At 41.8% G+C, this 19,359-nt stretch overlaps 1 protein-coding gene across 4 annotated transcripts in view; it reads left to right on the top strand.

Annotated features, from left to right (window-relative positions):
* The window catches only part of CHCHD3 (coiled-coil-helix-coiled-coil-helix domain containing 3), a 239,570-nt gene extending 220,434 nt beyond the window's left edge, over positions 1-19,136 (top strand). For 2 of the 4 annotated variants that reach the window (XM_077837108.1, XM_077837128.1), the window contains 2 exons: positions 8,757-8,892; positions 18,384-19,136. In XM_077837108.1, the coding sequence (XP_077693234.1) occupies positions 8,757-8,854 (98 nt within the window). In that variant the 3' untranslated portion in view covers positions 8,855-8,892; positions 18,384-19,136. Of the gene's footprint in view, positions 1-8,756; positions 8,893-18,380 lie in introns of all 4 variants that reach the window. The other 2 variants (XM_077837097.1, XM_077837118.1) reach the window with 1 other exon arrangement.
* The last annotated feature ends 223 nt before the right edge of the window (positions 19,137-19,359 follow it).

The following is a 19,359-nucleotide window of genomic DNA, read 5'->3' as shown; positions in this document are numbered from 1 at the left end:
AATTCTTGTTTGAACCAGAGAGTATCTTTTAGAAAAACATCCAGTCTTGATTGCCATTGATAGAGAATCCACCACAATCCTTGGTAAATTGTTCCAGTCGCTAAGTGCTCACTGTTAAAAACACACGCTCTCTTTCCAGTCTGAATTTGACTAGTTTCAACTTTTAGCCATTGGATCATGTTGTACTGTTTGTCTGCTAAATCGAAGTGCTCGTTATCAAATAGCCCAATTACCCATGTAGGTACTTACAGCCTGTGATCAAGTCACCCCTTAACCTTCTCTTTGGCTGTGTCTTCACTAGAAATGGCAAAGCGGCATAGCTTCAATGCTGCGGATGTGCCACTGCAGCATTTCTAGTGAAGAAATAGTGAAAGAGAAGGTTGACATATTCTCCCGTTGCTGTAGTTAAGCCATCTCCTGAGAGGCAGTGGTAGGCCCATTGACCTGGTGCTGTCTACACCCGGGGTTAACTGCGTCATTCAGGAGTGAGGATTTTTTTATACCCGAGTGACATAATTGGGTTCACCTAATTTTTTATTGTAGGTCTGGCCTTTGTTAAGCTTATTGGATTGAGATCCTTGTGTCTGTCATTATAAGGCATGTTTTCCAATCCTTTAATCATTCTTATGACTCTTCTGTCAACCCTCTCCAATGTACCAACATTCTTCTTGAATTGTGGACACCAGAACTGGACAATATTCTAGTAGTAGTAGCAGCAGGGCCAAATACAGAGGTAATATAATCTCCCCACTCATACTTGATATTCCCCTCTTTATGCATCCAAGAAATTCGTTAGCCCTTTTGGCAAGAACATCACACTGGGAGCTCATGTTTAGCTGATTATCCACCGTGACTCCCAAGTCATTTTCACAGTCACTGTTGCCCAGGATGGAGTCCCTAATCCTGTAAGTATGGCCTAAATTCTTTGTTGCTAGGCTTTACATTTGACAGTATTTATAACACACATTGTTTGTGCCCAGTTTATCAAGTGATCCGGATCACTCTGTGTAGTCGTCCTGACCTCTTCATTATGTATCACGCTTACAATCTTTATGTCATCTGCAAATTTTTTCCAGATTATTGATGAAAATGTTATATAGCACAAGGGCAAGAACTGATCCCTGTGGGACGCCACTAGAAATATATCTGCTCCATGATGATTCTCCATTTACAATTAGATTTTGAGACTTGTCAGTCAGTTTTTAATCTATTTAATGTGTGCATGTAAATTTTGTATTCTATTTTTAATCAAAATTTCAGGCATACCTAGTCAAATGCCTTACAGAAGTTTATTACATCAATGCTCTTACCTTTATCAACTAAATTTGTAATCTCATCAGAAAAAGATTTCCAATTTGACAGGAACTATTTTCCATAAATCCATATTGATTGACATTAATTATATTAATCTCTTCTAATTCTTTAACTGAGTTCCTTATCAGCCTTTCAGTTATTCTGCCCAGTGCCAAAGTCAGGCTGATAGATCTATAATTACCCAGGTCGTCTTGTTTACCCATTTTACATATTGGCACAACATTAGCTTTCTTCCAGACTTTTGGAATTTTCCCAGTGTTCCAAGAGTTATTGAAAAATGAACATTAATTGTCCTTGTCCAACTCTTTTAAAACTCTTGGCTGCAAGTCATCTGGATCTCCTGATTTTAAAATGTCTACCTTCAGTATCTGCAGTTTAACTTCATCCTGAGTTACTATTGGAATGGAAGATGACATGATCATCGTATGATCTGACTACATGTTTTTTTTCCCAAATACAGAACAGAAATGTTATTGAACGCTTCTTCCTTTTCTGCATTATTATGGCTAGTTCTACCATTTCCATCTAGTATTGTATCAATGCCATTCTGAGGAATTTTTTGTCCCTAATATAGTTCAGGATAATAAGAACTCTTGATAGATTTTGCCAGGGTCATCCCTAGCTATTCTGGTGTCCTACGCAGCCCCCCCAGGCCTCCGCAGGGGAGGGGGGGCTGTCTCCAGGCCTCCGTGGGGGACAGGAGCTGGCCACTTCCTGTGGGAAGTGAAGTGACCCGGCCCCAGCCTGCTCCGCTCCCCTGGCTCCCAGCCGCACCACTGGCGAGTGTTGGGGGGTGGGTCCCCCCTTCCCCCCCAAGCGTAGGAGCCAGGGGAGTGGAGCAGGCTGGGGCTGGATCACTCCACTTCCCGCAGGAAGTGGCCAGCCCCCACCTCCCCACCCGTGGAGGTCTGGGTCCCCACACAGCCCCCCCCCCACTCCCCCCGGAGGCCTGGGGCCCCAGGCTGCTCTGCTTACCATGCCGTGAGTACAGGGTCAGGCCTGGCTGCAATCTTCAGGGGAGGCTGGGGCATGGAAGAGGCGGGGCTGGGTCAGAGCAGGGTCGGGGGCCTGGGGAAGAGCCGGAGCAAGGGCTGAAGCAGCATGCAGCTGTGCAGGGCACTGCCCTACACAGCTGCGTGGTTTGTGTATGGGTAAGGACGGCCCTGGATTTCCTTTTGTCCTTGTGTCCTTTTACTTCCTTTATCAATTTTCTACAAATTCTTAGCTTCTGGTTTATAGTCATTACTATCAACTTCCCCTTTCTTCCATTTGTTATGTGTTTTTTTTTTTTTTTTTTTTATAACTTCCTTCACTTCCCCTCTAAGACAGTTTTTTAATCATTGTGGCCTTCTTTATTGTGGCTTTTGGGGCATCTAGTAAAATTTGCTTAAACAGTTCCCAACTATCATTCAGATGTTTCTGTTGAAATTCTCTCTCTCACCTGGTTTGGCTTATAATTGTTGTCCGCTTTGTGAAACTGGCCTTTTAAATCACCACGTATATGCATTCTTAGTTTGGGCTTCAGGTTCTGCTTGCACATAACAAATGTGATCAAGTTATGATGACTTGTACCTAGTACCACCACTAATTTTTTGTTCTGTGATCAGTCCTCCTTTATCTGTCAAGATAAGGTTATAACTAAGGCCCTATGAAAATCACGATTTCAAGGGTTGCACGGAAATTATTAAATTAAGCCCAATACTGTTATTTTTCCAACAGCGGGGAAGCAAAAGCAGAGACATCTGCTTCTACCTCCCTGCTGTTGGAAAAATCATGGTATTGGGCCACTTCAGCAGCTCATGATGGTGCTAGTTTCCTGCCCTGCTAGCAGGGAGATGGAGGTAGGGCTAACAGTGCACGGTGATCTGGAACCCCAGCCTGGCCCACGGTGATCTGGAACCAAAGTGCTGGTTGGTGAGGTACTGAAACCAGGATCTACCACTTGGAGCATGAGCAGGTGCCTGACGGGGCCCCACCCAGCTGGCCAGGAAGCAGAAGCAGCAGGGACCGAGGCTGGAGCTGAATAAGAAGTAAACCGAGCTCCAATCTCTTTCCTTGGCCAGGGTGGGGTAGATGGGTGGCGCCATGTAGTGAGACCTCCCGCAGCCTTCCCTATCCCCACTGAGGTGGGACCGGCCAAGGATTGTGGTGGATTCTCTATCAATGGCAATCAAGACTGGATGTTTTTCTAAAAGATACTCTCTGGTTCAAACAAGAATTAATTCAGGGAAATCCTATGGCCTGTGTTACACAGGAGATCAGACTAGATGATGACTATGGTCCCCACAAGCAGGCACTGCCTCAGCATTTAGGTGAAAGCTAGGATGCGTGCTTCGTCCTCCTTGATAGTGGAAAAATCAGTTCGGGGTGGGAGGGATGACTCAGCACCATGCGTATCCCATTAAATTCAAACACCTGTGATGCTGCTGTGAATTTTAAAAGCATTATAATAATAATAATTAATAATAAAAATGCAATTTACACAGGGCCATAGGTAAACTATAGAATTCCTCCTCCTTGTCCTCACTTTCAAGCCCTTCATGGCCTATCCCCACCCTATCCCTATCATCTCTCATTCGCTATCGAGATGTCATTTCCCGCCTTCTTTTGGCCCATGATGCCAGCCACCATCAGCCCAACCCTCATCTTAAATTTTCTAACAAGCACCATCGTGCTTTCCTCTGAGTTTCTCCTCACGCTTTCTGTCAACATCTGAAAAGTCACCTCATTATCCACCTTCAAATATCTTTTACATGATGCCTGCAAAAAAATTGATAACAGTAAAGCTATTGGTGTGTGGAGACCACTCCACTCCCTGTCATGCTCATTGTGTCCGTGTACTCCCCCATCTGTCAGTATCCATCTCTTGTCTCTTGCCTTATACTTAGATTATAAACTCTTTGGGGCAGGGAGCATCTTTTTGTTCTTTTTGTACCGCACTTAGCACAATGGGGTCCTGGGCCTTGACAAGGATTCCTAGGCAGTAGAGTAATACAAATAATAATAATGATAATAAGTGTTGTTGGAAGGTGCCAGCATTTGAATGAGGAATAAAACTGAGGCTCTGGCCACCTCTGTCCATTAAGATCCAATGGCACTTCTTTTATGAGAGATGGTGATAAATCAAGTCTTCTGGGCAAAAATCCAGTTTTGTTAACTGGATTCATGTCCCTCTAAATTCCCTGCAGTTTCAACTGGAAACTACATGTTTCACTTCCTGATAAGTGTGCGTGTGTGTGTGTCTGTCTGTATATATATACACACATAAATATGTGCCTTATTGTTGAGAGGCCTAAAGCTAAAGAGCAACTCCATGACCTGAGAAATCTTTGTATCCTGTATGTTTCAATGTGTGCTCTTACATTCTTCTGACAATTGTCTGATTCCTCATCCTATGGGATCATACCAGTTACCTGCACAGTTGGAAACTCATCAGTCATTCAAATTCTTCCATTCAGGATGCCCATTTTATTACAACACTGTGTAGCTTACCATGCTGGCTTCAGATTTCCTCTTTGGTTGACATTTTGTTTGAACATTCTAAAGGGTTCCTTTCTTGGAGCCCCTGGGACTATAATGAGCTAAGTTCTTTGAGAAAGACTAGATAGGTAGCTATATGGATAGATAGAAAGAAAAGTCCCTTTCATTAAATATGTTCTTCATCCCATAGCATAGAATGTGAATTTAAAAAACAACAACCTCTTATTCTCTTTTTTGTTTTCATTTTATTATCTTTACCAACTTCCATTACATCAGCTTTATTGAAAGGGTGGGTGAATGGCATCCTTTAAGGCGTACTCTCATACACAGAAGCATTCTCTTAGCATGTCAGGTGCTTAAGGGGCAGCTAGGAAAGCAAAAGCAGATCAAGAAGTAATACAGTAATAAGTTCAAAAACAAATTCTTGCAGTTGTTCCATATAATGGACTGCCTAGATCAGCCTGTTTCTCATTCTGATTTTTGCCATGAAAACCAGCAACTTTCTATTTTAAATCTCTTGGATGTGTTATTTTCTTAAAGTGGTCATGGAATCGCATCTATTAGAGGTGGGAAAGACTTATCAAGCTATCCAGCTCATCCCCTTACCAGGCAAGAGACTGTTCTTTACATTATATTTTTTCTGTTGTTTTGTCTGGTCTCATTGTGACTGTCCCAAGTGATGAAGATTCCAGCACTTCCTGTGGATAATTGTTCTACAGTATAATAGATCTCACTGTCAGGATGTGTTTCTCCTGATGGTCATCTTAAATTTACCTTTTCTTAATTTAACACCTTTGTTTCTCATTATATCTCCTTGGACTACCCTAAACACTTCCTCTCCTTCCTTAGTGCCTTCACACCCCATAGATACAGTAAATCATGAGTGGCTAAGAATCATAAAACTCTGTTTCTGAACAGGGTGGTCTAACAGAGGCAGGACATATTTATCAACAGTAGATTAGGGTGGATATTATGTGGTGGTCTCTTAAGCCACAATGGTGATGACCGCTGTAAAAAAACAATAACAAAAAACAACCCTGAAATACATACATTAATTGCTTAATGAAGATACATTACAGGTATCACTTCATTAGTATTTTCATCATTTAACTCTTTTAACCTTTCCTCTTCAGTCAAACCCACCAGGCCCTTAACCACTTTTATAAAACCTTAGAAAATCTTCCCTTATAGGTAGATACTTAGTTTCCCTTCCAAGGAGTTGTCTTGCCATTTGCTTTCTGTGATGCCCACCTAACAGCAGTTCTGTACATCATAAGGAGAGAGTGCATTCCTCTTCAGAAATCAGTTGGTAACTGTATGGCAGACTTACCAGTATGCACATTGGAAGCATCTTGGAATCTCTTTCCAAATGGAAGGTACCACAGTTTGTGTTTTATGGCCACCTAATGTTAGATAGTATCTCATTTAGACGTTTCTCAAAAGTGAAAACAGTGCATTAGGGTAGCATAACAAGCATAGCAGATCAGTACAGATCCAGTGTTCTTCCTGAGCAGACTAATCCAAGCAAATGGCCATGGTCTACTCAAGGAACTGCACCTGTTTGCATTGAGCTCCCATAAATACCAGGTTCGAATGTCTGAGGAGCTTGGCAGTGGATGCAGGTGCTTTTTTAAAAACATTATGAAAACAAGTGATTAACAGACAGAAAATCAAAGGCCCTGAAGTGCTGTAGTACTGACAGCAGCATAAAAGTATACCTGGACACATTTCAAATAAAAAATAATTTATGGGCTTTGAACTGTGTTGCTAATAGCATGACTAAAAAAAACAAACAAAAGCTTGTCTGTCGCCTAAAACTATTGAAATAGTGTTTAGACAAATTTACATAATGAAAATATAAAGAACCATTTTCTTCCTTCCTTCCCCCAACCTCCCAATTTATATGGGACACAGTACATGGCAGACTTTTAAAGTCACTTGTGAATTAAGGCAGGGTTAGGTCAATGTATGTATGTCTTTATTTTCTGTTAACTGATTCGATTATCAGTCCAGAGTAGGCTTTCAGGCAGGTAAAATGAGCATTGGTTTTAGCCTTGGAATCTATGAATCTTGGTAGAAACAGAATCATCAGAGTGGTGAGTCATAAGTCTGCAAAGAGCATATGCTGTGCTTCCCCTCACATTTTATTTGATATTGATACAGCCAAAGACCTCACTCTAATCAGTCAGTGTACAACATTCTGTGGTCATACATTCTGATGTACAATAGCCTCTAAAACGCTTGCTAGTATCAGCAGAGACAGGATTAAGGGAAAATCGTCATCCATAAGAATCCACAGAAGTCTGAATTTTCAGATCATAAAGAATGTAAGAATGTAATGGGACTGGATTTAAATTCTGTTTTAGGTGTTTCATGGAGATGTAAGGTACTGGATGAAGAGAGTATAAGAGAGAGATGTTTTATATGGGCATATACTGTAAAATCAAGGAGATTTAACTTTTTTTTTTTTTTTGGTACTACATCTTGAGAGGCTGCCAAGAAGCAAATGTCCCTAAGGAACAGTATTGTGCATTGTAGTTTACTTTCATACTCTAGTACAATATAGAGCTGCCTAGGCCAAACAGCAAATAAGGAGCCAAATATTTATCTGAGGATACTCTGGCTTGATGAGTCTTTCTTTTTTTTTTTTAACCTTATTGAGCTGAAAATAATGTATTGTGGAATGTATATTTGAGCAGCCAGTTTCAGGTTCCTTGAAGAACTAACTGGAAGACGAGTTAAGTATGCTATATATGCACATAAAATGAATATTAGTCTTCAAAGTAGAAGAATCATATGATGTTTAAAGCTGTGTTTATTTATAGTCAATAAAAAAGCATTTTACTAGTGGGTTTAAAAAACATCATTTGGCTTTATGCTATAGTGATGAATGCCATAGAAATGCCTTTTTTTACAATTAACACACCCAGGTCGCCAGTCAGTCTAATAATACTTGGCACTTTTCATCTTGAAAGCACCTTGCAAACATTCTTAGCTTTGAGGTAGGCATGCATTCCACCCCCATTTTACAGATGGGAAAATAGTGACAGTTTGACCTGCACAAGTTTACAGAGGGTGTCTGTGTCTGAGCCGTGCTTAGAGCTCAGGAATTATTTATTGATTCTGCAGCGCTATAGGCATGGATAGCACTTCATGGATAAGGGCAAGATGACAAGATACTTGCCCAAAACAGCTTACATTTTAAAAGACTGGTCCTGAGATGTGTTCAATTCCCACAGCTCCCATTGAAGATAATGGCTACATTGCGTTAACAAGAGAGGTTGATGCAAGTGTCACGAATCCCATACAGTGAAGAAAACAGACAAAATTCTTATTTAAATCACATACATACCAGGGAATTGGGCTTAGAACTTGGAGCCTTGAGCTCTAAAAATAACAGGATATCATTTGAGCAAAAGGTCATCTCCCTCATCTGGTGGCAATAGTGGGTCCTTTATGTGCTCTGTGGGCCAGGTCCAAGAAGATAGCATTCCTTGCCTGTCCTATGCACACAGGCACAACATGACCAGCAGAAGTATTAAGACGTCACAGAGATATGCATTGGTGAGGCTTGACTTACCTTGTGGTTCTTTCTGTAACTTATTCTTATTGTAGGTGAAACCAGGCCTGTTTAGTAGCTTTGGGGCCTTTTAATTAGAGACCTACGTGCAGGTGAAGTAAATTGGGTGTTAGTGTCTCTAAAAACTAGAACTGAATGTTGGATCTAGAAGATGTAGCTGGTCTCTGGTCCTAATAGTTTATAGTTCCCTTTTGCACTTGTATTTTATGTTATTCAGGTAAAAGCACAGTATAGTCTGGAAGCAGCTTTCCTTCCTAACTCTACAAAATTTTCCTTCACTTTTACTATTTGGTTTACTTTTAACAAAACGGCTGGATAAAGCCCTCATGAAATCTTTCTCAGTCGGAAACTGTAAAATGTTGTTCTGTTTTTCTTTCCCCAGGCGATATGAGTCTCATCCAATCTGTGCTGATCTGCAGAGTAAGATTCTCCAATGTTATCAGCAAAACTCACATGAGACCCTCAGCTGCTCTGCACTAGCCAGCCAATACCTTCATTGTGTCAATCATGCCAAACAGGTGGGTAGAAGAATGCAGCTACTGAATGGCCTATGGAAATAAAATGGAAAAAACAGTTGGATCATCTTGTTAATCCTTTTCACCTGCCAATGCAGGATTGTTCCTAATAGTATGTTTTCATGTGCTTTGTAGAGTCCAATTTTAAATTACTCAAGCAAAAGTGTTTCCATAACTTCCCTTGAGAGACTGTTCCACAGAGTAATAGACATTACAGTTAGCAAATGTGTCCTCGTACCTACGATTTTAGCTGCAAGATAAACGGATTCATCTGAGTGGTATTTTTGTCATAAAATTCCAACCCATAACATCACCCATTTCAGTAACAAGTTAACGCATGTCTTAAACTGGCCAGCGAACCAGTCAGATTGTAGGAAGTTTTGATTTTTGATGTACAACCAACTCCCAGAATGTGGCATTGTAACCTGCTTATCCTATCCTTTTGCAGCCTAATTTGCTAGCATTATAATTTTACCATATAGTGTAAACTTCCGATGTTCTATAAAAGTTTGATTAGCCACTTATGTCTGAAGGATTTTTTAAATGAATAGTTGCAAAATATAATAGATTTGTTTAAAAGTCTGTGACTCTTTTCAAAAGCCAGTGATTTAACATTCCTTTTTTGTATCTGGCTTGTAACTGCACGGTGTAGTTTTTAGGGGTCTTTGATGTATATACACATCATAATAGTGTGGCAGTTGGGTATTTTATTTTGTGAAAGTGCAGCTCTTTATGTACACTAACAAGCAACCAAACCTGCAGCTATACTAGTAACTGAAGCACTTGGGTACTACTCGCTGACTCACCACACTTAGTTGTATTGACATATTAGTGCAGCATAGGAGAAAGAGGCTAGAAATGAGCACAGTATATGTTTAAATTAGAGATAAACTCAAGCCTCTAAGCTTGGGTTCAGTTCTTTGAACATAACAATATTTCATGATGGTTCAGTTCTGGGGTCTTGGTTTGGGGCCTTCTCCAATGTAAGTACCAAGGGACGTATTCCATGCTCAGAGGACAGGTCACTGATACAGAATGATGAAGATCTCTTGGTAAGCTGGGCACAAGCAAACAATATGCATTTTAAATATGGCTAATGTAAAGTTGTACATTTAGGAACAAAGAACTTAGGTCTTACTTCCAGGGGACTGTATCCTGGGAAGCAGTGACTGAAAAAGACCTGGGGGTCGTGGTGGGTAATCAGCTGAACTTGAGCTCTCAGTCTCTCACTGTGGCCAAAGGGCTAATGCAATCCTTGGATGCATGAATGAGAATATTGAGTAGGAATAGGAAGGTTCTATTACCTCTGTATTTGGCCTTGGAGCGACAGCTATTGGAATACGGTCCAGTTCTGGTATCCACAATTGAAGAAGAATGTTGGTGGGAGGGAGGTGTTAAAAGAAGAGCCACAAGAATGATTACAGGATTAGAAAGCATGTCTTGCAGTGATAGACTCCAGGAGCTCAATCTATGTAGCTTAACAAAGAGAAAGTTAAAGAGTGACTTGATTGCCGTCTGTAAGGACCTACTCAGGGAACAAATATTTGACGATGGGCTCTTCAGTTTAGCAAACAATGGTATAACAAAGGTCAGTGGCTAGAAGTTGAAGCTCAACAAATTCAGACTAGAAGGAAGGTGTACATTTTTAACTGTGAGAGTAATTAACCTTTAGAACAATTTACCACAGTTGTGGTAGATTTTCCATCATTGGCAATTTTTAAATCAAAGGTGGATATTGGTCTAATCTAAAAGCTATATGTGTGGTTCAGACAGGAGTTATCTATGGCCTGTGTTGTACAGAAGGTCAGACTGAATGTTCACAGTGGTCCCTTCTGGCCTTAGAATCTGTGAATTTCTCTGTCTTTGAAGAAATCAATGGGAGCAATGCACACACCCCACTGCTTTATATGTATAAAAGCAAGTGCTTAAATAAGACCATTGATCTCAATTTTTAATGTTGGTGAACTCCAGTAGTTGAAAGGAAAACATCAGCGTTCCTGCTCCAGTGTTTTAGCAAACTCTTCTGATACTGATAATGTAGCCTTGTTTCCTTTATTATAGTTCGTTACACCTGTAGTGAATACTAGCAAGAGTTTCACCATATCCATTCACTTCAGCCTTTTGACAGTAACTCTGGGTCAGTGCAGCTTTATTTGTACTACGGCTGTCTTTATTGGTATTAATATGCTAATGGTCTGCTGCTGTGGAATCTCAATCCAGCCAAATAGTCACCGTTGTGTTGCGGTGCTAAAACAACCCGTACCATCTGAGATTGGCAACGCTTAATAAACTTCTCTCTTTCCATCCTTGTAATCCTTTGTCCATGTAGTTAGTGTATTCCTTTTGAAATAGGACTCCCTGGTGGATTAGCAACGCTGGAAGAAAGGCCTCCACCCGAACAGCTGCAGTATGTTTGCACTGTGTGGGGAGGGATCCAAGTTATGGAATTTTTTACGTTTTTAGAGAAGCTCCCCACTTCATTTGGTGGTTAATTTCTTATGGTGAGTGAGTAGTCCCAACCAAACGTGATTCACTGTAGTATACAGTTAGTATAAAGATCTGAAATGGAAAGGACCAATTAGGTCACCTTTTCTATTTCCTCTAGGAATGCAGGGCTGTTCCCTCCAGTGTGTTCTCTTGAGCGTCTTCCTATCCAGTTATAAATGCACTAAGCAATTGTGCTCCCACACGTCCCTTGATATTCCACAGTCTAACAGATCTCACTGCTAATGAAATTTTTCATGATACCCAGTCTTTTTCCTTTGCCAAACCTAATGCCATTTTATTTATTATTTTGGGGCAGATTATGACTGAGCCCTGCTCAGGCACATAAGGTGTCAGGAAATGCAAGAAGCTTTGGACCGCCATGCAGGGATTGACCACAACTACATTCCTTGCACTCCCTTGAGCACGAAAAGTGTGACTGCATTTTTTCCAGTGGGGCACTCACCAGCCGGAAAGGGTTTGCTTTTTCTCCAGCCTTCTGGAACCTCCTTAATTCTCTGGGTCTCTTCAGAGACAACTGCCTGGAGTTCAGTAAATGCTTTAGCTAAATTCCCTTTACCCTTTAGGGTGCATACCAGCCAGACCCTGCTAATCTGCATATATTTAATTTTTCCACATTTTCACTTACTGGCATGCAGTGCCTTTCTGCTTTGAAATCTGAACTAAGCATCTTCCTCTCCGGCATGTTGTTGTGGATGTTTATAGGTACGGGTGTTAGTAGTTCTTTTAGTCAATGGTTAATCAATAGTTCTAGATTGCTTATAACCATATATAATACCTTCTACTGATGTGCTTATAATCATCTATAATACCTTCTGTTAACATTTTTAACATCTCTAAATCATGTATAAACCTGTTGTAAACTAATATAAACAATGAACAATGCTTCCCTTCCTCACAGGGGTGTTCACAAGGATGAATTCATTCATGTTTGGGAGATGCTCATATCCTCTTGTGATGCAGGGTGAGGAGAAGGGGGTGGGAGGCAATAAGTGTCCATTTTTTGCCAAACCTCTTGAGTGGTTGCAAATGTTTCCTGCACAAGAATGGGGGGTTTTTTAAAGCCCATTTCTCAGTCTCATTCATACATGCTCCAAGAATGGTGATTCATTCAAGTTACTACCTTAATATACCTGACTCAGGGAAGCGTTCTATGACGGAAATATTTGCAGCCAGAAACAACAATTGCATTGTCATAATGATCAACAGTTCTCATCCTTCATGTGTTACAGCTGTAAATAGAATGATTTTTACCTACTTATTACCAAAATTGTACAATTACTATGAAATCCGTGTTAAATATTACAGTAATATACAGCAAAGATTAACAAATGAAAATGTGTGCTAAGGGGGATAAATAGAAAGAGGATTCAGGAAGCAAAATGTTAACTAGTGTTGGCTACCAGAAGCAAAACAAAAGGGGGAAAAAACTTGTTAGGGGGACGAGACCAAGATATTAAAAACCAATTAACTAATCCAGTGTCCAGGTGGGGAAGCTGGGCACTTATGCTCAGGCAGAGAATTCTCTGCGCTTTTCATAAATTGCATTTATTGACTCCTCTTTCTTGCCTATCATGCTTATAATCACTTCACCCTTTCTTCAATATGCTCTTCATTTCTCTCCCTGACTATAATCTTATGTCTCAATCTTGTCTTTTCTCCCCTTCTGAGAAAAGCCCGGAGAGCTGCTAATACTAAGGAGTTTGACATCTTGACTTCAAATGTGTAAATCTTTACCTGAAGTCCCAGGAAGCTGGTCTAATAAATAGAAGTGTATTGTTCATACTATTTTAATAGTGGGGGAGAAGGATACTTATTACTATCATTAAGGGTAGACACTATGGCAGAGTCCTCATCAGCATTTTTTTTAAATTTCTTTCACTGTTGCAGTACTACCAGTGATAGTAACAATGGGAGCATTAATCTAGACTGTCTACCAGCATTTCTATCACCCTGTTATTAGTCTATGCAGAGCAGATATAGATGAGACATTGGGAAAGCCCCCTGAACCCTGCCTACGCTACAGACTCCCCCATTGCTACCAGTCGGTCCTCATTTTCGAGTTGTAGTCTCATCCATACTACACCCCGACACCGTCTGTACAGCACAGGTTCTGAGTACAGATGTACAATTGTAGCTGTGCTAGGCAATTTCTACAGCCACGTTAGGCTGTGTTTGAAAATACTTTGAAATATGGTATCAAGCCTTAGCCTAGCGTACACTACAAATACATCACTGCCAGAAAGCCTGGTTACAAAACATTGTCCCCCAGCCTAGTTACAATCATGATTCCAACTTGTAGCAGAGAGTGGACCTTAATAGTGCTTCGTAACCAGAATAAAGCCATATTTGACCAAGCCCTGCAATAAATGTGATATATTTGGATTTTAGTGAAGCGCTTGACACTGTCTACAAAATCTGAATTGAAAAATTCTTTAAATTTAGCATGGCTGGGAAAACAGAAGTGGAGTGAAAACTGGCTAAAAGACTTTAACGAAAGGTAGCAATAAAAGGCAGTTTATTAAGTGGGGAAGAGGTACGTGCCTCAGGGAGTACTGTTTGGACCATTCTCCTTTGACACCTTCATCAATGACTCGGAAGAGTGAGAAGAAACGGCAAACTGGTGAAATTAGCACATGGTATTAAAATGAGACTAACTGTTACGACCAATAGAGAATTTACAGAAATTAGAAACATAGGCAGCAGTTAACAAAACTGCTGCTGCTTTTGGGGAGAATAATTTTATTGCAGATGCTCTGGCTGGAGGGAGAGAAACTAGGTAAGCAGTAATACTGAAATAGAATCCTAGACTTTAAGGTCAGAAGGGACCATTACGATCTTCTAGTCTGACCTCCTGCACAACGCAGACCACAGAATCTCACCCACCCACTCCTGTAACAAACCCCTCATCTATGTCTGAAATATTGAAGTCATCAAATCGTGGTTTAAAGACTTTGAGGTGCAGAGAATCCTCCAACAAGTGACCCGTGCCCCACACTGCAGAGGAAGGCAAAAAACCCCCAGGGCCTCTGCCAGTCTGGCTTGGAGGAAAATTCCTTCCCGATCCCAAATGTGGCGATCAGCTTGACTCTGAGCATGTGGGCAAGACTTACCAGCCAGACACCCAGGAAAGAATTCTCTGTAGTAACTCAGATCCCACCCCATATAACATCCCATCACAGGCCATTGGGCATATCTACCATTAATAGTTGAAGATCTGTCCCATCATATCATCTCTTCCATAAACTTATCAAGCTTAGTCTTAAAGCCAGATACGTCTTTTGCCCCCACTGCTTCCATTGGAAGGCTGTTCCAAAACTTCACTCCTCTGATGGTAAGAAACCTTCATCTAATTTCAAGTCTAAGCTTCCTGATGGCCAGTTTATATCCATTTGTTCTTGTGTCCACATTGGTACTGAAATAGGGGTGATAATGGGCAGCATATGAGACATGAGAATCACATCACAGAGCAGGCTGGTGATAGTCCCTCCGCTCACAATGGTGCCACAAACCTGGAGCATTCCATTGAGCTCTAGGTACATTGCCAGAAGGATATTGGCTAAGAGGAGAGAGTTAAGAGCAACAAAAATGACCAGTGGGCGATTTGAAGAGAGCAGCCTTCCAAAGGAAATAGTGGAAGCCCCACTGCTTTGTTATACTTGGAACAAGATTGGCCACATATAAAATAAATGGGAATGGCCCTGCACTGACTGGAAGTGGACAAAAGGATCTAACAACTCTCTCATTCTCTAACGTCAGTGATACTAGTTACAGAATTTAAGTTGATACTGTAAAGACTTGGCAAAGCACGGTGCTGCCATTCGCAACCAACCAGAAGAGCGAACGGGGCAGCATACATGACAATGACTGAGCTTCATTCAAAAATCAGGCTGAAACCTCATTCACGGCGATAACGGATCCACTATATTTGCACAATCTGTTAAGATCATTTTAACAAAAGGAGACGGCCCACAGTTTTCAGCCTCTGAGGTTTTGTTCCTAGTTTATGCGGGCCCCTGCTGTTTATTGCTGAGCAGGAGAAAGTACCCCCCACTCAACCAATCCCACCTTCTTGGTGCCGTAGAGCACATCCTTCTGGGTGGAGATGAAATGCTGCAGGCAAAAATCTGTGGATGGGCCAATACCTGCAATTTCTTTCCTCACCTTTAGGATTTCAGTGTTAGCAGGATCCTAAGCAAAATAAATAATTTTAAGATTGTGACTTGCAGAGCTTTTCCCCAGATCCTTTAAGATTTTCCTATGTTAATTTATGCAGTGTTAAATTTATGCAATGTTAATATTCAGACCAACAGCAGTTACATGCAAGTTTTCATACAACCACTGCAGTGAAGCCTTCTCGCTAAAATAGCCTTTGTCAGTTCTGCAAAAAACTCTTAGGTGATGCTGTAAAGATTTAGATTATATATTTTGTTAACTAATAAAAGTTTTACTTTGCTTTGTTTCTAATAGCAACTAAGGAATATAAAACTCACCTGTCTTACTTTCTCCTCATTTATTTAATCTGGGTTTTGATCAATATTTGTGATCATTGGGGCAGTTCTCTTTGTTTCACACATACGCTTGTGGTGCAATGATCCACCCAGGAACTGCTCCTCAGTGCAATTTTTTCCTTACACCCGAACTGCTCTTTGCAGGTTATTTTCTGAGCTATAATAAATGTATCATGTGAGTGTGATTTAAAGATCTAAATGACAACCTACAGCTTTTCCCTTTATTTTGCTACACACATGCACACTTTGAGAACAGCCCCCATTCGTTAACCACCTCTCTCCTGATCTCTAAATTCCTGGGCTCTTGACTCCCGAATCACCACTGGTGAGCTGGAAACTCTGCCTTGTCCCACCATAAACTACTAAAGTAATTGCCAACTGATGGTAGCCTGGCTTTTCCCCTGTCATACCAGACCATGTAACTTTTCAAGGCCTGCATTTGGGGCTCAGACCTCAATTAGGCCTAAAGATTCACAGTCTCGCACCTACCACTGCTACCTTTTTTGGACACCAAGGACTAGGAGCAACAGATTCCTTCTGGTTAACCTCCAAGCCCTCCAGCTTCCACCATGCTTTTACCATGCCACTGGCCAGTCTAGTACCAACTCCCACTTAGTGGTATGCTCTTTACTGAGCCAGGTACCTATCCTCCCTTACCTCTTGGAACCTCTACATGTTTTTGTTTCCACCAACCTCCTCTCCCACAGGCCATAGCAATAGGAAATCCTCAGCGAGCCCAGGAACATAGCCATCCGGGTCTCTATATCCATGGTGGATCCCATTGCCTGGTACAGTACAGAAACTCCTCGCTTAACGCTGTAGTTATGTTCCTGAAAAATGCTACTTTAAGCGAAACGATGTTAAATTAATCCAATTTCCCCATAAGAATTAATGTAAATGGGGGTGGGAGGGGGGTTAGGTTCTGGGGAAATTTTTTTCACCAGACAAAAATTATATATATATATATATATATACACACACACACACACACACACACACACACAAAATGATGATTGTGAAGCTTGGTTGAGGTGGTGGAATAAGAGGGTGGGATATTTCCCAGGGAATGGCTTACTGCTAAATGATGAATTAGAACCCGGCTGAGCCCTCAAGGGTTAACACGTTGTTAATGCAGACTCACACTCTACAAGGCATCATGAATGGAGGGAGGGGAGACAGCATGGGAGACAGAGCCACCCTGTGTGTGAGAAAAATGCACATTGCCCCTTTAAGTACGCTGACCGCACTCTAAGTACATTGCCTTTTTAAGCAGATCAGCAAGCTGAGACAGCAGCTGCTGCCAGCAAGCTCCCTCTGTCCTGAGCCCTGTCATGTCCCATTCCCCGCCCCCCCGCACTGTGCTCTGTGGAGATGGGGTGCAGGAGCAGGCGGAGGGGGGACACCCTCTTTCCCCTACCCCTAACACCCCCTCCCCCCAGCAAGCAGGAGGCCCCCGGGAGCAGCTCCAAGGCAGAGGGCAGGAGCAGCACAGGGCAGTGGTGGGAGGGACACCTGAACTGCCCAGTAATCGATAGCCTGCTGGGCAGCTGCTACACAGGGATCTTAGGGGAGCAGGGGGCTGATGGGGGGCTGCCGGCCCACCCTGGCGCCAAGCCCCTCCCCAGCTCGCTCCAACGGGCTGCTCTTCCTGCAAGCAGTGGGCAAAGCAGGCGGCTGCCAAACAACATTATAAGGAAGCATTGCACAACTTTAAACAAGCACGTTCCCTAATTGATCAGCAATGTAGCAAAGTTAACGGGGACGACTTTAAGGGAGAAGTTACTGAAGTGGAGTTACTTCCAGATGCAGGGTATGCTGGTGGAGTTTGACAGATATCTGATGTGGGGCTAGAAGGAACATCAGTGCAGCTTGTGAACTCTTGATAATGGAGTACTTGGGGTAGCCACACAATATGAAACTTCAACGCTGTTACATCTGCGTGGCCTGATGGTTCCTGGAAAATGATCAGTGGAGCACGTGGTCAGTGTGACATGTTCAAAGCTAGCCAGGCTAGTTTGATCCTGGCTCACAGACACCAGGAAATTGCGGGGGATAGAGGGGGATATTTTTAAAATGTGATGGAAGGTGGTATCCTAAAGACCCTAGGAATAGGATTAACCTACTGACCTTGGGGATGAGTTTTTCCTTATTGTAAGGGCAGATTTTTTTTAAAGGGGCCTAAAATGGCTAGCAGCCATAGGCAATACTGTTAGGAAGGATAAAAGGAATTTTTCCTCCAGCTTTTCGGTGTACTTTTGGTGTCCTGCTCATTGAGTCTACAGCACTGATGCATTCTGTTTCCTGGTCCCCTAACTTTTTACTGTGGTTACATATATGCTGACACTTTTGCTTTACAACATCTTCCCTTGAATATGGGTAACCTGCAAACAGTGTGTAGTTGTTGCTGACATTTAAGAGAGCATCCAGTGTAGCTTTAAATCTTGAAATCTGTGCTTTTCCCTCCCCTTTTCTTAGCAGAGCATGCTTGGTAGAGGAGGGTAAGGCGACGTCCAAATCAAGCAAAAAGCCATCAACTCTAATTCCAGCAGCAGGGCATTTTCTCCAAGAAGATGACAGCCCATTTACAGAGCAGACCAATAAAGAGAAGAACGGGAAGAGCCATTTCAAGAGCAGCAGCCATCACAGTTCAATCAGCGTGGCCGTTTGAAAAGCTAAGACCTGTATCTTATTACATCAGAAATGAGACATCCGAGGGTGCTGTTCAGTCGTCATAAAACTCGCTTATTGGTGATTGAAAAAACGTAAAGAAAAAATATCTCCCATTGACCTTAGAGGAGGGGAAATTGTCTCCAAACGCTGCTATTTCATTGTAGAATCTGCTCAGTAGCTCCATGCAGTCAAATCCAGGGGCACGTAATGCTTAGTGTCCCAGGGGAGGGTGACACTATGTGAACTGGCCAATTGCTACTACATACTATAGGGCCTGTGTTGAATGCTGGTTGTTAAGAACTTTTCCTTTCTATATGCAATTGAAGGAATGTTTGCCTAACTTATTACTAAGATTATGTAACCAAAAAGTCCCCCTTTCCCTCACCATGCCCTCTGCTGGAATCATGTTAACACTCCAATACTTAAGGAGTGCAAGGTGTAAAATGGCCTTTAATTACATTCTGTCAGGAACCTATGATCATGTTATGCTACCAACTGTCATCAAGTATTGAAAATTATGTCTCACTCTGTATCAACAATAAATATATTTTGTGAACAGAATTGATGTTTCAATCTGGTCTGCTTCTTTCCTCTGTTCATAATCAGCTAATGTCCCAATTGTGGTTTGTGTCAGTTGCAGCTGGTGTTGCTCATACTCCTAACGCATAGAATTCTGCGTTCCATGCCCACACCAGAACTGGGGTCAATAATGATACCCATAGGTAATAACTTTCACCCAGGGATTACAGAGCACTTTGCACAGGTGTTAGATTTCCCCATTTTA

Source organism: Eretmochelys imbricata, chromosome 1 (assembly GCF_965152235.1).
Source record: "Eretmochelys imbricata isolate rEreImb1 chromosome 1, rEreImb1.hap1, whole genome shotgun sequence".
Lineage (NCBI taxonomy): Eukaryota > Metazoa > Chordata > Testudines > Cheloniidae > Eretmochelys > Eretmochelys imbricata.
This window is presented reverse-complemented; position numbering and strand designations above follow the sequence as displayed.